The 16932-nt window shown below is 44.7% G+C and overlaps 1 protein-coding gene across 4 annotated transcripts in view; it reads right to left on the bottom strand.

Moving 5' to 3' along the window:
- TMTC1 (transmembrane O-mannosyltransferase targeting cadherins 1) overlaps window positions 1–16658 on the bottom strand; it is a 261487-nt gene extending 244829 nt beyond the window's left edge. For 3 of the 4 annotated variants that reach the window (XM_007175694.2, XM_057556024.1, XM_057556025.1), the window contains exon 1: window positions 16142–16658. In XM_007175694.2, coding sequence (XP_007175756.2) covers window positions 16142–16443 — 302 coding nt within the window. In that variant the 5' untranslated portion in view covers window positions 16444–16658. The remainder of the gene's footprint in view (window positions 1–16141) is intronic. The other variant, XM_007175693.2, reaches the window with a different exon arrangement.
- Between the last annotated feature and the right edge of the window lie 274 nt (window positions 16659–16932).

Raw genomic sequence — 16932 nt, 5'->3', positions numbered from 1 at the left:
TTGCACACAAGATAGAATAAGATAGGTTTGATCAAACACAAAGAGTGGTGAATAATAAATCAATGTCTCCTTGGATGGAGACCTCCAGGGTTCTGATAATATCTCTGGGTTGTCCAATATTTTTTACCAAAATCTTAAATGAATCTATTAGTGTATGCTAACCAAGCCTGCAGAAGGCCTGTATCTGGGAAGGAGAGTTAGTTACTATACTGGGAGACTGAGCTTCACAAAGAATTTAAACACTTGAAATTGTTACTTAATTCTAACAGGATTCAACAGAATATGGGTAACAGTAAAGACCCACATTTGGACATAAAAGAGAACAAGATATTCGCAATCCAGATTAAAACTCTACACATGGTATGTCCAAGGGCTGTTAGTCTATCCTAAGCTCAGAGTTACTGTGTCCTGGTTACCGAAACAGACCAAACCACCAATAGACAGTCAGGGAACTGCCTAAGTCAATATTTTTCATTTCAATTCACTCCAACAGATATTTATTGAGCAACTGCTAGATGCCAGGTATAATGTGGGGTCCAGAGATACAAAGAGAAGACACAGCATTGGCTACTGAAGCGTTAACAGCACAGTAGGAGAAAGAGAGGAGAAACAGAGAAGGATGATTAAAAGTGAGAGAATTCTAGCAGTAGGAGAACCTACCAGGTACAGAGATAAGGAAGAGGGAGGCGTTCTCCATGCAAGTGGGAAAGGGAACGTGCGTGGTATCCAATGTGGGGCAGCAGCCCCTCAGGGTGCTACTTCAACACCAGAGCACCTTCACAGGACAGCTCCAGGATGCTGGGGGAAGGGTCTCTAAGTGATGTCTCAGGGAGATAGGTTTGAGAAAATGGGGGACACTCAGCCTGGAGAAAGATGGCAGACAGTAATGATACCAAGTTCTCCAGGGGAAAGGCTCTCTGGCATATTCATGGCTACATCCCCAGTGTTTAGCACGGTGCCTGGTGCATGCTCGTCACATGATAAAACAGGTGATTTCATATAAAAATTTCCAGCTTCTCTTCAAATATTAGAAGACCTGGCAACTCTGGGCCTCCATGGCTGCATGGACATACCTGGGTGCCCACTTAGGTGGTTCAAGTACTCACAGTTTGCCACGGGGCCTGCCAACTAACTACTGAGAGGCAGACTTCAGCTCAAAGAAAGATGTAAGATCTAAAACTAGAATCAGTGTTTGGGATAACCAGAAATGCCCACACAGAGACGCGAGAACAGCCTACCTTAAACACCATCTAGAGAGGACAGTCTCTCAGGTTCCACGTCACCCTGAACGTACTTCCATTATAGGATTTAATCAGTTTTTTAAAACTCTTTTACTACACTCCTCAAATGTTATGAGCATTTTCATACATTTTTAGAGATTAATTTTTTGTCACTGTATCCATCTCACTTAGCACACAGTAGATTCTAAGTGAAGGTTTACTGAACGAACAAACTTACATGAAGTTGGAAGTTGGAAAAGATCATCTTTTTCTATTCAAAGAATCTCTAACTTTATTTGATTTAGCTTTCCTTTCTCATTTAAAGGTAGGCCAAGCAATAGGAAATAAAACAATGTTTTTTTCTAAAATAATCTTAATAGTCATGCCTACTGGCTGAAAGCCTTCCAGATTTTGGCAAATAGAACGTAAATAGCCCCTTCTCTGTCTGAAATCCTTGGCCTCTTCGTAAAAGTGCCCAGAAAGGGGGGGCCATACTGAGCTCACAGCAATCGGAAGGCACCTGTTCCCAGGTAAGGTCACAGGGTCACACAGTTTGGCATCAAGCAGCCATAGGAGGAGGGGTAGGAGCGGAGAAGAAAGTCATTGGTTGCCCCTCACCCAGCAACGCACACCTCACAGCCTAGAGCTCTAGATAAAGCCCGTTACTCTCTTTTAGTTTTCTTCTTTGAAAAATACCTCTGGTTTAGGAAAAAAATAAAAACAGCCTGTATCTCTGCAAGAGACTTCTACTAGGGAATATACTAGGGTCCCTCCTCAAGGGGACCCCAACTCTATTTCAGTCAAACAGCCGTACGTCAATGAACTGGCAGGGGTCTGGAAACTGCGTGAGAGGTCATGACGCTCCATCGCCGTGACTCGTGTCTAGTTCTGGGCCCTGAACCTGGAATTTCCCTGGTATATAGATCAAGTAACATTTAAGAGGGCCGTCCATCTACTTCATGCCGCCACCAATGATCCCCATGGGTCAAAACATTCTGATTATCACCGCATCCCCATGCCTGTCATAGCAAATGCTCTCACCTAGTCTTTGGCAGCTAAGCTCTGCCACTTGGTCTCTGGAACTCCAGGATCCCATCACCCCCAGTGGAGTAGGAAAGCCCACCTCAATGGCAGCATCTCCCACATCACACTCGGCCTACAGAAAAGAGCCAACACAGAGCTTCCCAACCTCGCAGGCACTCCCTCACTAATGTATTTCTCAATGTCTCAATGAAGGGAGAAGCACCTGGCCCTCTCAGGGAATGCAGTAGAGGGTGGGAGTGAGGTGTGTGCAGACGATGTGATAAATGCACCCCAACATTCCTATCTCAGTGAGCTTCTGGATTCCTTTCTCTACCATGCCAGGGAGATTTTGGCATCTCAACCTCATTAAGCATAGACTTCCATTGAGTCCCAGTGGTTCCCATGATTCTCAGTCACCAGTGTGCTAGTTGCAACTGCTGATTCCCTGATGCCATCCCAAGATATTCTAAGCCAGTAGATCTGAGATGGGGCCCAGAGGTCTGCCCTAAGCAACGCAGTGATTCAAGACAGGTGATACTCAGGACAACAATACACAGGTCTCAAAGCTTAAGGTAAGGCTGCATATGGTTGCCATGCTTACCAGAAAAAAATCCAGTTTTCTCAGCAATAACACAACATACATTCTTTTCCAGTAAGACTATAAACCGGGGAAAAGAAAAAATTAAATGTACTCCTCATCTTCTGTTTTTGGTGTCTCAAATGATGGGTTCTCCAACACCTTCCTGGTGACTTTCCACAGCCCAGTTCTTATTCTCCTGTCTTCCTATATCACCATTCAGTTTTCTTCTTCTTACCTCCTGCCTTCATTACAGCTCTCATACTTTTTTTTTTTTTAATTTTTTGGCTGCGCTGGGTCTTAATTGACAGTGGCTTCTCTTGTTGCGGAGCACGGGCTCTAGGCACACAGGCTTCAGTAGTTGTGGCTCACGGGCTCTAGAGCACAGGCTCAGTAGTTGTGGCGCACGGGCTTAGTTGCTCCATGGCATGTGGGATCTTCCCAGACCAGGGCTCGAACCAGTGTCCCATGCATTGGCAGGTGGATTCTTAACCACTGTGCCACCAGGGAAGCCCAACTCTTATATTTTTAAATGTTTTCCATTGTCTTAGATCATTCAGCCAATAAACAACGACATCTGGTTCTTCTCGTTTTTTCCTCTAAGGAGAATCCCTTAAGCCCTTAATCATTTTGGTTGCTCTTCTTTCGCATTCCCTCCAGTACCAGGAATAAATCAGCAAATCATCATCACTTCGTGTATATAAAGAACCAAAGGATGTGGTTGGAAGGCACCAATGTAAACAAAAGTGCAGCGGGGAGATGGTGCCCTGAGGCCAAAGCAAAACTCATCCTCAGCTGGCTCTGAGGAAGCTGTAGGGAGGGGTCAGGCAAAGGGGAGCCAGTCAGGAGGAGGCCATTACAGTCTCTACTGTCACATAGTACTGAGAGTAGCGACTGCATCAAAGAAAGGGTGAGGAAACTGAGGGCAGGAAGATCACTGACCACAGGAGGAAGCAAGTCCCAGAAGAAAAATCTTCCAGAAGAGAGTCAGTAAATAATAAAAATTAACAGATCAACACCAAATATAATATAGTTAGTTATACCTATAACTGAGCTGTCAGTTTTTAGCAAATGTTTTTATCTTTCAAAGGTATGTATGTTTGGTGGAGTTCCTGGACGCAGTGCAATGCAATTCCAACACTGACTACCTGACAAAGTCCTGCACAAGACTCCCCTCACTTCAGACACCAGCTACAAGTTCGATGGTCCCCAGGCCACCTGCACTTCTGACCAACTAGCCACAAATTTGGGAGTTTGCACAATTCCCTCAGAATCAACAATTTGCAACAACGACTCACAGAATTCAGGAAAGCATGATACTTATGATTACAGTTTTATTATCAAAACTATGGACCAAAACTAGTCAAAAGAAAAGATGCATGGGGCCAGGTCCGAAAGGGTCCTAAACACAAACTTCCGTGTCTTCAGGACACATCAGCCCCTCGGCACACTGATGTATGATTACCGACAAGGGAAGCACAACCAAGCTTCAGTGTCGAGTTTAGTTGGGGCTTCATAAGGGAAGCTAATTGATCCCATTACTGGCCATCTCCAGCACCCCTTTCCCTTCCCAGAGGTTGGAAGGTAGGGCCTTCCTAGACACTGTAACTGCAGAACCAACACAAACTGGTGCCATCCTGTTTTGTGTTTTTTTTTTAAACGCATTGTTTACTTTATTTATTTATTTTTTTGGCTGTGTTGGGTCTTCGTTTCTGTGCGAGGGCTTTCTCCAGTTGCGGCAAGTGGGGGCCACTCTTCATCACGGTGCGCGGGCTTCTCACTATCGCAGCCTCTCTTGTTGCGGAGCACAGGCTCCAGACGCGCAGGCTCAGTAATTGTGGCTCACGGGCTTAGTTGCTCCGCGGCATGTGGGATCTTCCCAGACCAGGGCTCGAACCCGTGTCCCCTGCAATGGCAGGCAGGCTCTCAACCACTGCGCCACCAGGGAAGCCCCATCCTGTTTTTAACAAAAAACTGAGTTGGATTTCAGAGACAACAGAACAAAACCGCAAGTCATGTAGCTGAGGCATGCGCAGAGGAGAACATTTTGACCTCAAATTACGCCCAGAACCCAAGTTTCTCTCCCCGCACACCACACCCCCTGCCCCCAACATGGAACTAAGGACAGGGACAAGGCTGGAACGTGAATGCCGGAACCCTTTCAGAAGCAAGGTGTCTGTTGTCCGGGTAGACCTGGTGTGAAGCCCCTTCACCACACCTTACACAAACGTCCAAGTTCCAAAGCCCTCCAATCAGACCCGCCCGCCAATGCTTCTGCACACCAACCCTCCTCCCCTAACTCAGAAAAACTTGACCAAACCCCAGAGCGCGGCGACAGATTTGAACCCTGCCTCCTGTCTCCTTGCTGGTCAACCTCACAATAAAGTCCTTTTCTCAAAAGCTGGTGCTATAGTATTGTCATCAGCAAGCCTGGCTTGGTAATAAAAATCACCTGGCTCCAAGTCCCAACTCTTTAATCATATGACTGACTGGTCCTTCCAGCAGCGCCAGCCCTATTCTGAAACTATCTGGAGGCCCACCATGAGTCCCCTCCGCCTTAGCATAAACTCTGGTGTGGTCCCAGGGACCCCCGTGAACAACAGTCACTCCTATCACTTGGGAAACTTGAATGGTTTAGAAGCTCCCTCCCAGGAACCTGGGAAAAGACCAAATTCTCTCTTGTACAGCACTTGGGGAGAGGAAGTCACAGTCACCATAATTCCCTTGAGAAAGTATTTTCAGGTCCTTATACTCCATTTAATCCAACATTTCCAGATATTTCATGTCTGTGTCATTGACCTTTCTTTACAGACAGCAGGACACTGGCATGGAGGAACTTTGGTCCCCTGAGAGCAGGGTGTAGAGAGAACCCCATGTAATTCTGGGGTTTGCCTCAGAAGGTACAGCTGCTGTGTCCAGCCTTAAAGTTTACAGCAAGCACCCCCCCCCAACCATTACACTTCAATACACCACACAAGAAGAGCATGATCCAAAAGTGCTGAAGATCTCATTCTCCACAGAGGGTCACAGTCTCAGCCGGTTACAACAGAGCCACGCTGCCCCTTTCAGAATCAAAGCTGCGCCTTAACCTCCCAGTAAGCAGGACCCACTGGAACTCTCTGTGTGTGTCCAGCAAATTCCTTGTCTGCTTCCACTTTTCTCTTTGATAGAGGAAGAGAAAAGATACATAAGCCAAGAAATAAGTCCAGCAGACTTTTCCCTCTACATTATAAGGGTGTACCTACCTAAATATTTACCTGAAGAAGTCAGGTATTCACAAACAGGATTGATTCATTCATTCTTTAAACAGTAATTTATTGAGCCCCTACGCTGCATACCAGGCACTGTTCCAGGTGCTTAAGATACACCTCATGGAGCTCACACAGTAGTGAGAAAAGATTAAAGGCAACAATAAATATATGATGCCAGACAACAATGAGGGCTACCAAGGCAAAGAAGTTAAGAGAGTAGGAGAGCAAGGATGAAACATGGGGGAGCAGCCGCTATTTTTAGATCGGGTGGCCAGGGCAGGCCACTGTGATGTAGTGACATTTGAGCAGAGACTGAGGGTGGTGAGAGAGGAAGCAATGCACAGAACTGGGGGAAGAGCATTCCAGGAAGAAGAAGCAAGTGCAAAGGCCCTTGGTAGCAGCAGGTTTGGCCTGTACCAGGAATACACACTCTAGAATGCTGACACAGACAGAATGAGGTAGAGACCAACAGACTAGAGGTCAGAGAGGTGGCGGAGGTCAGATCGAACAGGGCCTCTTACACCAGAAACCATCTCAACATTTGGAAAAGGAACACTGCCATTACTGAGGCATGATTAAGCATTCCTCATCCTCCCTTTTAAGTGGGGTGATAATATAGTCAAAGTTAGGAAAAACATGAATGTAGCTCCAAAGGATGATAGAAAAGACATTCTTAATTTTAAAAAATAAGACTGCTTCAGAAGATGTTTTCCAAGCCTTCTTGGTTTGAGGAACTCATCTATAAAAACCCTCATGATACAGAAATATATTCCTCTCATTTTCTATTCCTCCTACACCACCAGACAGACTGTAGTCTAAAGGCTATCTTATGTCTAAAGCATATCCTAACAGTCAAGGATGCTGACCTCCTCCTCTTGGGGTTTCTAAGATAACCTGAGTTTGGCATGAAATTTTCAGAGGACTTTTTTTTTTTTCATTTTTCTCTATAAAATCTTTATTGCCTCCAATCACATTTTTCCTTAACTACATCCATCACTGAACATCCTAGACAATCTAGTCAAACATCCTAAACAGTCTTCACTTGTCTCCTATCACAGACTTAGAAAACAAAATTATGTCTTGTAGCAATAGACTATCTCAAAATGAATTCCCACAGAGGTCAAATCAAAAGGAACAGAACCAAAAGGAACATGCCACCATTTCTTTTAGGTTTTGGGCACAGTGGTTAGAGCTGATTTTCATGGTTGGCATATCATTTGTGACTAAAAGATGCAAACTGATGCAAAAAACTCTCAAGATCCAAACATTAAAATGTTGCAAATCCTTACAGCTGCATATATTAAGATATTCTATTTTTTAACTCTGACATTTTAAACCAGCCACTTTCACTCATCTGGTTTATATTACCATCAGAGCCCTCAATAAAATAAAACTTTATAGCAAACTAGTAGAATACTATGATTTAACAGCCTAAACATGGAAAGAGAATTGAGGTCATTTAATTTGCCTTCGCTTCCCCATCTTTAACATGGAAAAACCTCTGGTTCTTTCTTGTTGAAGGAAGCTCCTCCTTGCTTCTTGATATGGAATGGTACTGCTAACAACACAGCAGGAGCTTCTCCTCAAGAGAAAGGGGGGTAGAGAGGAAATAAAATTTAAAAAGCTAAGCACCTTTTATGTCAATCAGGACCATTTTTCAAGGTGGGCGTCATGGGCATTACGAGGTTTGGTTCTGTGTCAATTCAGTGTCTACAAAGTGACTTAATGTTCTTCTCCTGATTCCACAGTTAAAAACACGTCATGGCCAGTGAAGGATAAAGAAGAAAAATAAAAAAAGTTACTGCTGCAGATTAAGTTTTCACAGATGTTTTGATTCTGCTCTACAACAGTCCAAAAATATTCCTGTGTGCCCTTGGAAACGAGATTATGAAAAGACTGAATAGAAGATTTGACTAGAGACAGAAATTCATTAGAATTCTAAATTCACTTCAAGCAACACAAAGAAATGATTATTTGTATCAGTTAAAGTTTGACCAGAGAAGCAGAACTATCAGGAATGACACAGCAGAAGGAATTTGCTGCAGAGATTTGACCTTTCACAGTCTCGGGAACTCCTTACATAGCCTATGCAAGGCTGCTGCTACTGTGTCTGTAACAAGTGGAACGCCAGCAGGGCAGGCATTCGAGAAGGAAGGATGGGCTTGAAGGAGGGGAAAGGCAGGAGGGACTGGAACCCACAAAGACGAACTGGAATACACTTCTGTTTCTTGCAGCCTCCTAGGCTCCGACTTTAACTATGGGAGTGGCTTGCAAACAGGCCAGCAGTCTCCACAGAGCTGCACACACACCTGCACCGTGATTCCAAGCAGCTAAAGGAGACCTGGAGAATTCCAGAGGAGCTGCAGAATTGGCTGCTGTTGCACACCAGAGCAGGTTACTCAGCAAGCCTGGGGCAACCTGCATGAGCTGCGACACACCAAAACCTACACACACCTTCTGAGTGGGTACATGGCTGAAACAGAGCAGGACCCTGTGCGGCCTTCCCAGGACAGACCCCACCCTGCCCCGACCCCATGTCCTCCGCCTGCCTTTCGTCTGCAGAAAAACTTTAGTCAAAGAAAAAATTTAATCAGAGAAGTGAGAAAATGCAGAAGCAAAGGAAAGCAGTCAAACAAGACTAAATAGTTTCGTCATTAAGCAAAGTCAAGGACTCTTAGTTCCTCCTCAAGGGCTAGAGATAATATCCTGAGCCATATCTTTTGAGCTGCTTCGTAAATACTGAAACCCACATCAGGCAGAAGAAGTGAACTACGTGATGACCAGACTGTAGCCATCACATAAGCTGCCACAATCCCAAGAACTGGCCTCAAAGAAATGGCCTCAAAGAAATGGGCACAAACCAACCCTGGAACCGACCCTGTGTTTAAAACAATCAGGATGATGCTGATCAGACCACCACCGCGTGACCAAGTTCAAGACGACTGTCAGAGCTGACTGTGCTGTTCCCGCACACAGCCCCCTCCCTCCGCCTATACATCCCTGAAACACCCCTTTAAGAGCTCTTGCCCGCTGATTGTCAGTGGGGAGTTGGCCTTTGGACATGGGTCCATCTTCTCCCCCAGTTGCCGCCTCCGAAATAAGCAAACTTTCTTTACCACCAACCTTTCCTCTCAAGTATTGGCTTTCCAGCGGTGAGCAGTGGGAATGCACTTTGGGGAACACGGCCACTTTGAGACAGGCTGGGACCCGAGACCCTTTGCCGCAGTGCTGCAAAGCTTGCACCTGGACAAACCTCTCCTTGAGCAACAAAATACAAAGAAACTATATGGGACTAAAAATAACTGCTTGCATGCCCAGTTGGGGCAAATTCTGGATAAAACATTCAAAGAGACCAAAAACCCAACTGCCACTTCTGAAGGGCCCTGAGCAAAAGCAGGATACTGCGCAGGCCCCCTGCACCCAACACCACCTAATGGGTGGGCAAACCACCTAAGCCACCCCCTCTGGCCTGACCCCTGGACACACTCCTACCCTCACCCCATGTAAGGAACAAGCTCGCCCCCCTCAGGAAGCGAGAACAGGCAAGGGAAACTGTTGCTTGTTCTCACTGCCCCCTGCTGCAGCAGGGGCCCCAATAAAGCCTTGCCTGAATTTGTCTGGCCTCAGTTCAATTTCTATTGATTAAGGAGGCCAAGAATCCTGCTCGGTAACAACTTCACTTTCACTTTCCAAACCTCGAAGAAATTTCTCTTGTCCAACTCTTGCCCCGTACAACACAGGAAAGGAATTTCTAAGTCACAGTTCCAGTTAGCTAAATTGATATGATACAAAGTCACTGCATCTTCATAAGCTGCCTTCATTTTCCATTGTGCCCTGCCCTCCAAACTGGTAAAAGGAGACATTCTAATAATCCATTCCCTCACTTCAACTTCTGCCCATTTCTTATGTGAGAAAAACTGTGAATAGTCTCTTTCTACACAAGTAAGTACCTTTATAATAACAAGCATTACAGGGACTTCCCTGGTGGTCCTGTGGCTAAGACTCCACTGCAGGGGGCAAAGGTTTGATCCCTGGTCAGGGAACTAAGATCCCCAGTGCGGATCTTTGGTGCGGCCAAAAAATTATAAAGAAGAAAAAAAAAGCATTACACATCTTTATAAATAAATAAATAAATTTTTTATTGTTTATTCTTAAGGGAATTTCTAGCCGTTAGTATGTGTGACATTCATTCACTAAATCAAAGATAATACTTTTAATTAAAAAATCAGTTTGAGTTTTGCACAGGGAAAAACCCTGTTAAGAAGCTCAAAAGACAACCTATAGAGTAGAAGGAAATATTTACCAACCACATATCTGACAAAGGATTTATATCTAGTATGTATAAAGAAACCGCAAAACTCAACATTTAAAAAAAGATCCATTTAGAAAACCGACAAAAAATATGAAGAGAAAGTTTAACAAAGAGGACATACAAAAGGCAAATAGACACATGAAAAAATATTTAACACCATCAGCCATTAGGGAAATGTTAATTAAAGCCACAACTTCACACCTACCAGAATGGCTACAATAAAAAACAGTGACAATACCAAATCTGGTGAGGAAGCAGAGAAACATACACTGCTGATAGGATGGATGGAAAACAGTTTGTCAGTTTCTTAAAAAACTAAACATGCAACTACCATATGACCCAGCAATTGTACTCCTGAACATTTATCCCAGAGAAGCAACTACTTATGTTCACATAAAAACCTGTAAATGAATGTTTGTAGTGGCACTATTTGTAATAGCTAAAACCTGGAAACAACCCAGATGTCCTTTAACAGGTGAATAACTAAACACACTGTGATACATCCATTCAATGGAATATTACTGAGCAAAAAAAAGGAATGAACTATTGATACATGCAACAATCTGAATAAACTCCAGAGAATTATTCCGAGTGCAAAAAAATCTCAGCGTTTACACCCTGTATGGTTCTAAATGGAACATTCTTGAAATGACAAAATTGCATAGAGATGGAGTACATATTAATAGTTGTTATCGATTAGGTGTCTATAGCTATGATAGGAAAACATGAAGGCTCTTTGTGATAGAACTGTTCTATATCTTGACTGTGATGGTAGGCTCACGTGATAAAACTGCATAGACTAAATATACATTCAACAAAAAGAAAAAGAAAAAGAATATATGTAAAACTGATGAAACCTGAATAAAAACTGTGATTGTATCAATGTCAACCCCCTGGTTGTGACTGTGTACTATAGCTATGCAAGATGTTACCACCAGGGAAAATGGATAAAGGATATGAGGGATTTCTATACTATTACAGTTGGATGGGAATGTACAATTATCTCAAAATTCAACGTGTTTTTTAAAAAATGGGTTTGCAAAGCCAGATAAAGACACTACAAGAGAAGAAAAGTATAGGCCAACTTCCCTGATGAACACAGATGCAAAAATCCACAACAAAATACTAGCAAACCAAATTCAACAACACAATAAAAAAATCATACACCATGAACAAGTGGGTTTTATCACTGGGATGCCAAGATGGCTCAACACACGCAAGTCAGTTAATGTGATACACTACATTAACAAAGTGAACAATAAAAATCACATGATCATCGTAAATAGACGCAGAAAAAAACATTTGATTAAATTCAACACACTTTAATGGTAAAAAACTCTCAACAAACTAGGTTTACAGGGAATTTACCTCAACATAATAAAGAACATTTATGAATAGGCCACAGCTAACATCATACTCAACAGTGAAAAACTGAAAACTTTCCTGCTAAGATCAGGAACAAGGCATGAATGCCCACGCTTGTCATTTCTATTCAGCATAGAACTGGAAGTCCTAGGTAGAGCAATTAGGCAAGGAAAAGAAATAAAAGACATCTAAATCAGAAAGGAAGAAGTAGAATTATCACTGTTTACAGATGACATGATCTTATATGTAGAAACCCTAAAGATGCCACCAACAGTCTATCAGAACTAATACACAAATTCAGTAAAGTTGCAGAATACAAAAATCAGTGTACAAACATCAGCCGTATTTCTATACACTAAGAATGAACTATCCAAAATTAAGAAAACAATCTAATTTACTATAGCATCAAAAAGAATAAAATACTTAGGAATAAACTTAACCAAAGAGATGAAAAAGTATGCACTTACAACTAGAAATCACTGATGAGAGAAATTAAAGGCACAAATAAATGGAAAGACATCCGATGTTCATGAATGGGAAGACTTAATATTGTTAAAATGTCCATATCACCCAAAGCCATCTACAGATTCAATGTAATCCCTATCAAAATCCCAAGGCATTTTTTACAGAAAAAGAAAAACATCATAAATTTCATACTGACCACAAAAGAACCTGAATAGATCAAGAAGAACAAAGCTAAAGGTACCACACTTCCTGACTGCAAAATATATTCCAATGTTACAGTAATTAAAACAGTACAGTACTGGCATAAAAACAGACATATACACCAATGGAAAAGAATAGAGAAATTAACCCACATATATATGGTCAAATGATCTTTAACAAGGGTTCCAAGAATACACAATGGGGAAAGTACAGTCTCTTCAATAAATGGTATTGGGAAAACTGGTTATCCACATGCAAAAGAACGAAATTAGACCCTTATCTTACAACATACACAAAAATCAACCCAAAAATGTATCAAAAATTTAAATGTAAGACCTGAAACTCCTAGAAGAAAAACATAGGGGAAAAACTTCATGATGTTAGGCTTGGCAGTGGTTTCTTAGATACGATAACAAAAGTACAAACAATAAAAGCAAAATTAGACAAGTGGGACTACATCAAACCAAAAAGCCTTTGCACAGCAAAGGAAACAAATCAACAGAGTGAAAAGGCAACCTACAGAAGAGGAGAAAATATGTGCAAACCAAATATCTGATATGTTGTTAATATCTAAAATACATATGGAATTCCTACAACTTAAAGCAGAAGAAATTAAATAACCTGATTTTAAAATGGGCAAAGAACTTGAATAGACATTTTTCCAAAGAAGACATACAAATGGCCAATAGGTACTTGGAAAGATGCTTACATCACTAATCATCAAAATCTAATCATGCAAATCATGCACTAATCATGCAAATCAAAACCACAATGAGTTATCACCTCACTCTTGTTAGGTTGGCTTTTATGAAAAAAAAAGGTAAGCATTGGCAAGGATGTGAAGAATTTGGAACCCTGGTACACTATTGGCTAGAAAGTAAAATGGTGCAGCCACTATGGAAAACAGGATAGAGGTTTCTCAAAAAATTAAAAATACAATTACCATATGATTCAGCAATCCTACTTCTGGGTATATATCCAGAAGAATTGAAATCGGGATCTTGAAGAGATATATGCACTCCCGTGTTCACTGCATTATTCACAATAACCAAGATATAAAAACAACCTGTCTATCGTCAGATGAATGGATAAAGAAAAGTGATATATATACATGATGTAATATTATTCAGCCTTAAAAAGGAGGAAATCCTGCAATGTGCAACAACATGGAAGAACTTGGAGAGCATTATGCTACGTGAAATAAGCCAGTCACAGGAGTCCACTTATGTGAAGTACCTAAAGTAGTCAAACTCATAGAAATAGATAGTAAAATGGTGGTTGCCAAGGGCAGGGTGAGAGGAGAGGGGCACCAAGAGTTACTGTTCAACATGTATATAGCTTCAATTATACTGGAGGAATAAGTGCTAGAGAGCTGCTGTACAACATTATAGCTGACAATACTGTACTGTGCACTTAAAAATTTAAGATGGTAGATCTCATGTTAGGTGTTCTTACAACAAAATTAATCATTAATTAATTGAATGGTTTTCAATTCTCAAAATTTTTGCTCAAACAGGCTTAAGATACAGTTAAGATAGTTTGAGTATATTTCTAAGGCCACTTTGTGTTTTCACCGATTGCCTAAAATAAAAATCATTAAAGTCATGATCTATGTAAAGTTCCTAGGCCAATGCTTGGTTCACACTGAATAGTTAATAAATGTGATTTTCTCTCTTTCCTTGCAACAATCTTCAGAGTTGTGTGGGCCTAACATCATTAATGTCGTCCCTTATACATGCCCAGCCTCACGCTATTGCACTGGAAGATGCAGTTTCACCTCAGGTGACTGTGATGAGAAAGCCTCCACGTCTTATTCAAATCAATGCCTGTGAGTACAGAAAGATTAGTTAAATTTCTCTTTCTGAAGAGGCACTATTACTTTCCAGTTAGTGCACTCTAGACTTGTAACTCAATCTTCTCAAAAAAAAAAAAAAAAGGTGTATCTTACACAGCCAGTAAGACACACTCTACAAAGAGCAATGCATCTTAGCAACCAGGCTGCTTTTTATAACCAGTGAGCATCATAAATGAAGAGCTGCCCCCGCCCCCTCAATTCTCCTTCTCCTTTGCCCCTGTTCTGCACAATGCCTGCTTTCCTCTTCATCAGTGGCCTTGCCTCACTGTCTACTCCTTTCCTCCCCTTCTCTCTCTTCTGTCCCTGCCACCTCCTGCACGAATTAAAAAAATTTTTTTTTTTACAAAGTCAAGAAGTGAAGACACTCTTCCCCACCCTCCACCAAGTGGGCACAGGCATTTGACCCTGATCTTCGTACACGGAAAAAGCTCAGAGGAGGGACCTAGGTGGTCTCCGTGGCTGTTATAAGCCCAGCACACCTCATGCTGTGAGCTACCACACCTTAAACTAACCAACAAACCTCTCTGTAATAAATGAAAAAGCAGGTCAATTTAGAAGTTACACACATATCGTGCCATCTAAGAATGTGCCATTTTAAAAAGCATTTAGGGAAGAAAAGGACTGAGCAACTTAGTAGCTGAGATTATCTTTCAGCTGAAAAACAAAACCGCTTTCCAAAAGGATAAATGTTTATAAAATACTCTCTTCAGAGTCAAATGTGCTATTTCCTCACCCGCCTTAAAACATTCAACTTTCAGTTGAAGAATTAAGTACAATCGCTCTGGTTTCCTTCTCTAACTCATCAGCCACCTGTCAAGAGACCTCGGCCTCCCGGCCTGGGCAGGCTTTTCAAGCTGTTTACCCTGTCTCGAATGACCAGTACCACAAAGACGGGTTCATATTACACCCGCTGGAAAATGCTTAAAACGCTGATGTTACTGAACCAATATTATTTCAACAGTTCTGTCCGGCACATTATAAGCTTAAATGCTGAGCCAAATTGTAAGGAGCTGAGTCAAGCTCATGACGCGCGAGCCAGCACTTCCCTGGCATCAGCCGTTCTCCCCTTCCACCTGAAGCTAGCCCTCTTTTAAATTCAAGAAAATACTCCAGCCCGCAAAACCCTGGCGTTCTCCCGATTCCCTCTGCACCTTATTCACACTTGAAATGCTGAATCATGACTCCGAGATTGTAAAAGAAAAACTACTTCAACTGGGACGCCAGGACCCCCAGAGGATCCCACGCTTTTCTGCCTTCCTTTGCTGTGCACCTTTTAAAGTCGAAATCTGAAGCCCTTCCCGCAGATCGGCGAGGCTCCAGGAGCAGCCAAGTCTGCAGGTCGGGAGAGCGCCTCTGCCCGCCGTGCTGCTGCTCCCCAAACCCACGCAATCCCTGGCAGCTCACGACTCCCAAGGAGCTGACACACTCCCCGTCTGCACAGCTCATCAGATGCCGCCGAGAAACCCCCAACTTCGAAGCTTCACCACCACAGCCAACTGCCCGGAGCTCGTCGGCCCGCGCTGGTCTCACTTGGCCACCGTACCACGGGGGTGAGGTGTGCGGAGGCGGGTGGGCTCCACCAGCCCCCTCCCAGCCCTGGCCCCAGAGACCAGCCCGCCCAGAGCGCAGACTCTAGAGAAACTCAATCCCAAGTCCCAGCCCGCGCCTCCTGAACCGCCCCGGGAGCGCCAAGCAGCCGGGCCGAGGATCACGGAGCAGAGGGGCGTGGGCAGCCTGGAGAGGAGGAAGGCGTGGAGGGGAAGGGGCGGCGAGAAAAGAAACGGCCCCCAAGCCAGTCCCGCAACTTCTCCCAGCCCGGGTTGGGGGTGAGGAGAAACGGTGGCGGCCGCGAGCAAGGGGTGAGGGACTCACTTGAAGGTGAGGACGCAGAGCGGCCGGTAGGACTTGTGGCTGGTGTTCTCCGCCATGCCCTTGCCCCAGAAGTCGTTGGAGAAGATGCCCCAGCGCAGCGGGGCGCCGGGCCGCACGTCGGGGTTGTTGACGATCGCCCACACGTCGTCGTGCACGAACTCGCCCTGCAGGGAGCGGCCGTAGCACAGGCAGCTCGCCCCGGCCAGCAGCGCCGCGGCCCCGGGCGCCGAGAGTCCGCAGCCCCGCCGCCTGGAGGGCGCGCGGTCCCCGCCGCCGCCTCGGGCAGAGCTTGTCACTACCATCGCGCCGCCGCCGCTGCCCTGGCCTCTCCCGGGCGTCTGGCATCGTCCCCAGCCGGGGGCCGGGCGGCGCGCGGCGGCTGCCCGGAGGTGGGCTCGGGCATAGTCGGCGGCAGCTGGACCGGCCGCTAGCGCCCCGCGCTCCGCCGCCGCCTGCGCCGCCGAGGTGGCCCAGCTGCAAATAAACAGCAGTCCCCCCGCCTCCCCTGGCCATCGCCACCTCCTCCGCCCCACTGCGCATGCCCCGCTCGCAATCGCCTCCACCCCCCCCAATCCCGGGACCGGCGCCGCTTTCCCCACCATGCCCCGCAGCCTCCGCCCGCGCCCCGGCTGGTCGCGCGCTCAGCCCGCAGGCGCCCCGGACCCGGGCGGCGAGAGTCAGCGCGCAGGTGGAGCGGGGTCGCGGGGCGGGGTTACCCGGAGCGGCGGGGAAGTGGCATCCGGGGTCCTGTCCGCTGTGCCCGAGATGCTCTCCTCCTCCCAGCATGTACC

Source organism: Balaenoptera acutorostrata, chromosome 11 (genome assembly GCF_949987535.1).
Source record: "Balaenoptera acutorostrata chromosome 11, mBalAcu1.1, whole genome shotgun sequence".
NCBI lineage: Eukaryota > Metazoa > Chordata > Mammalia > Artiodactyla > Balaenopteridae > Balaenoptera > Balaenoptera acutorostrata.
Note: the sequence above shows the minus strand (reverse complement) of the source record. Positions and strands in the feature narration are given on the sequence as shown.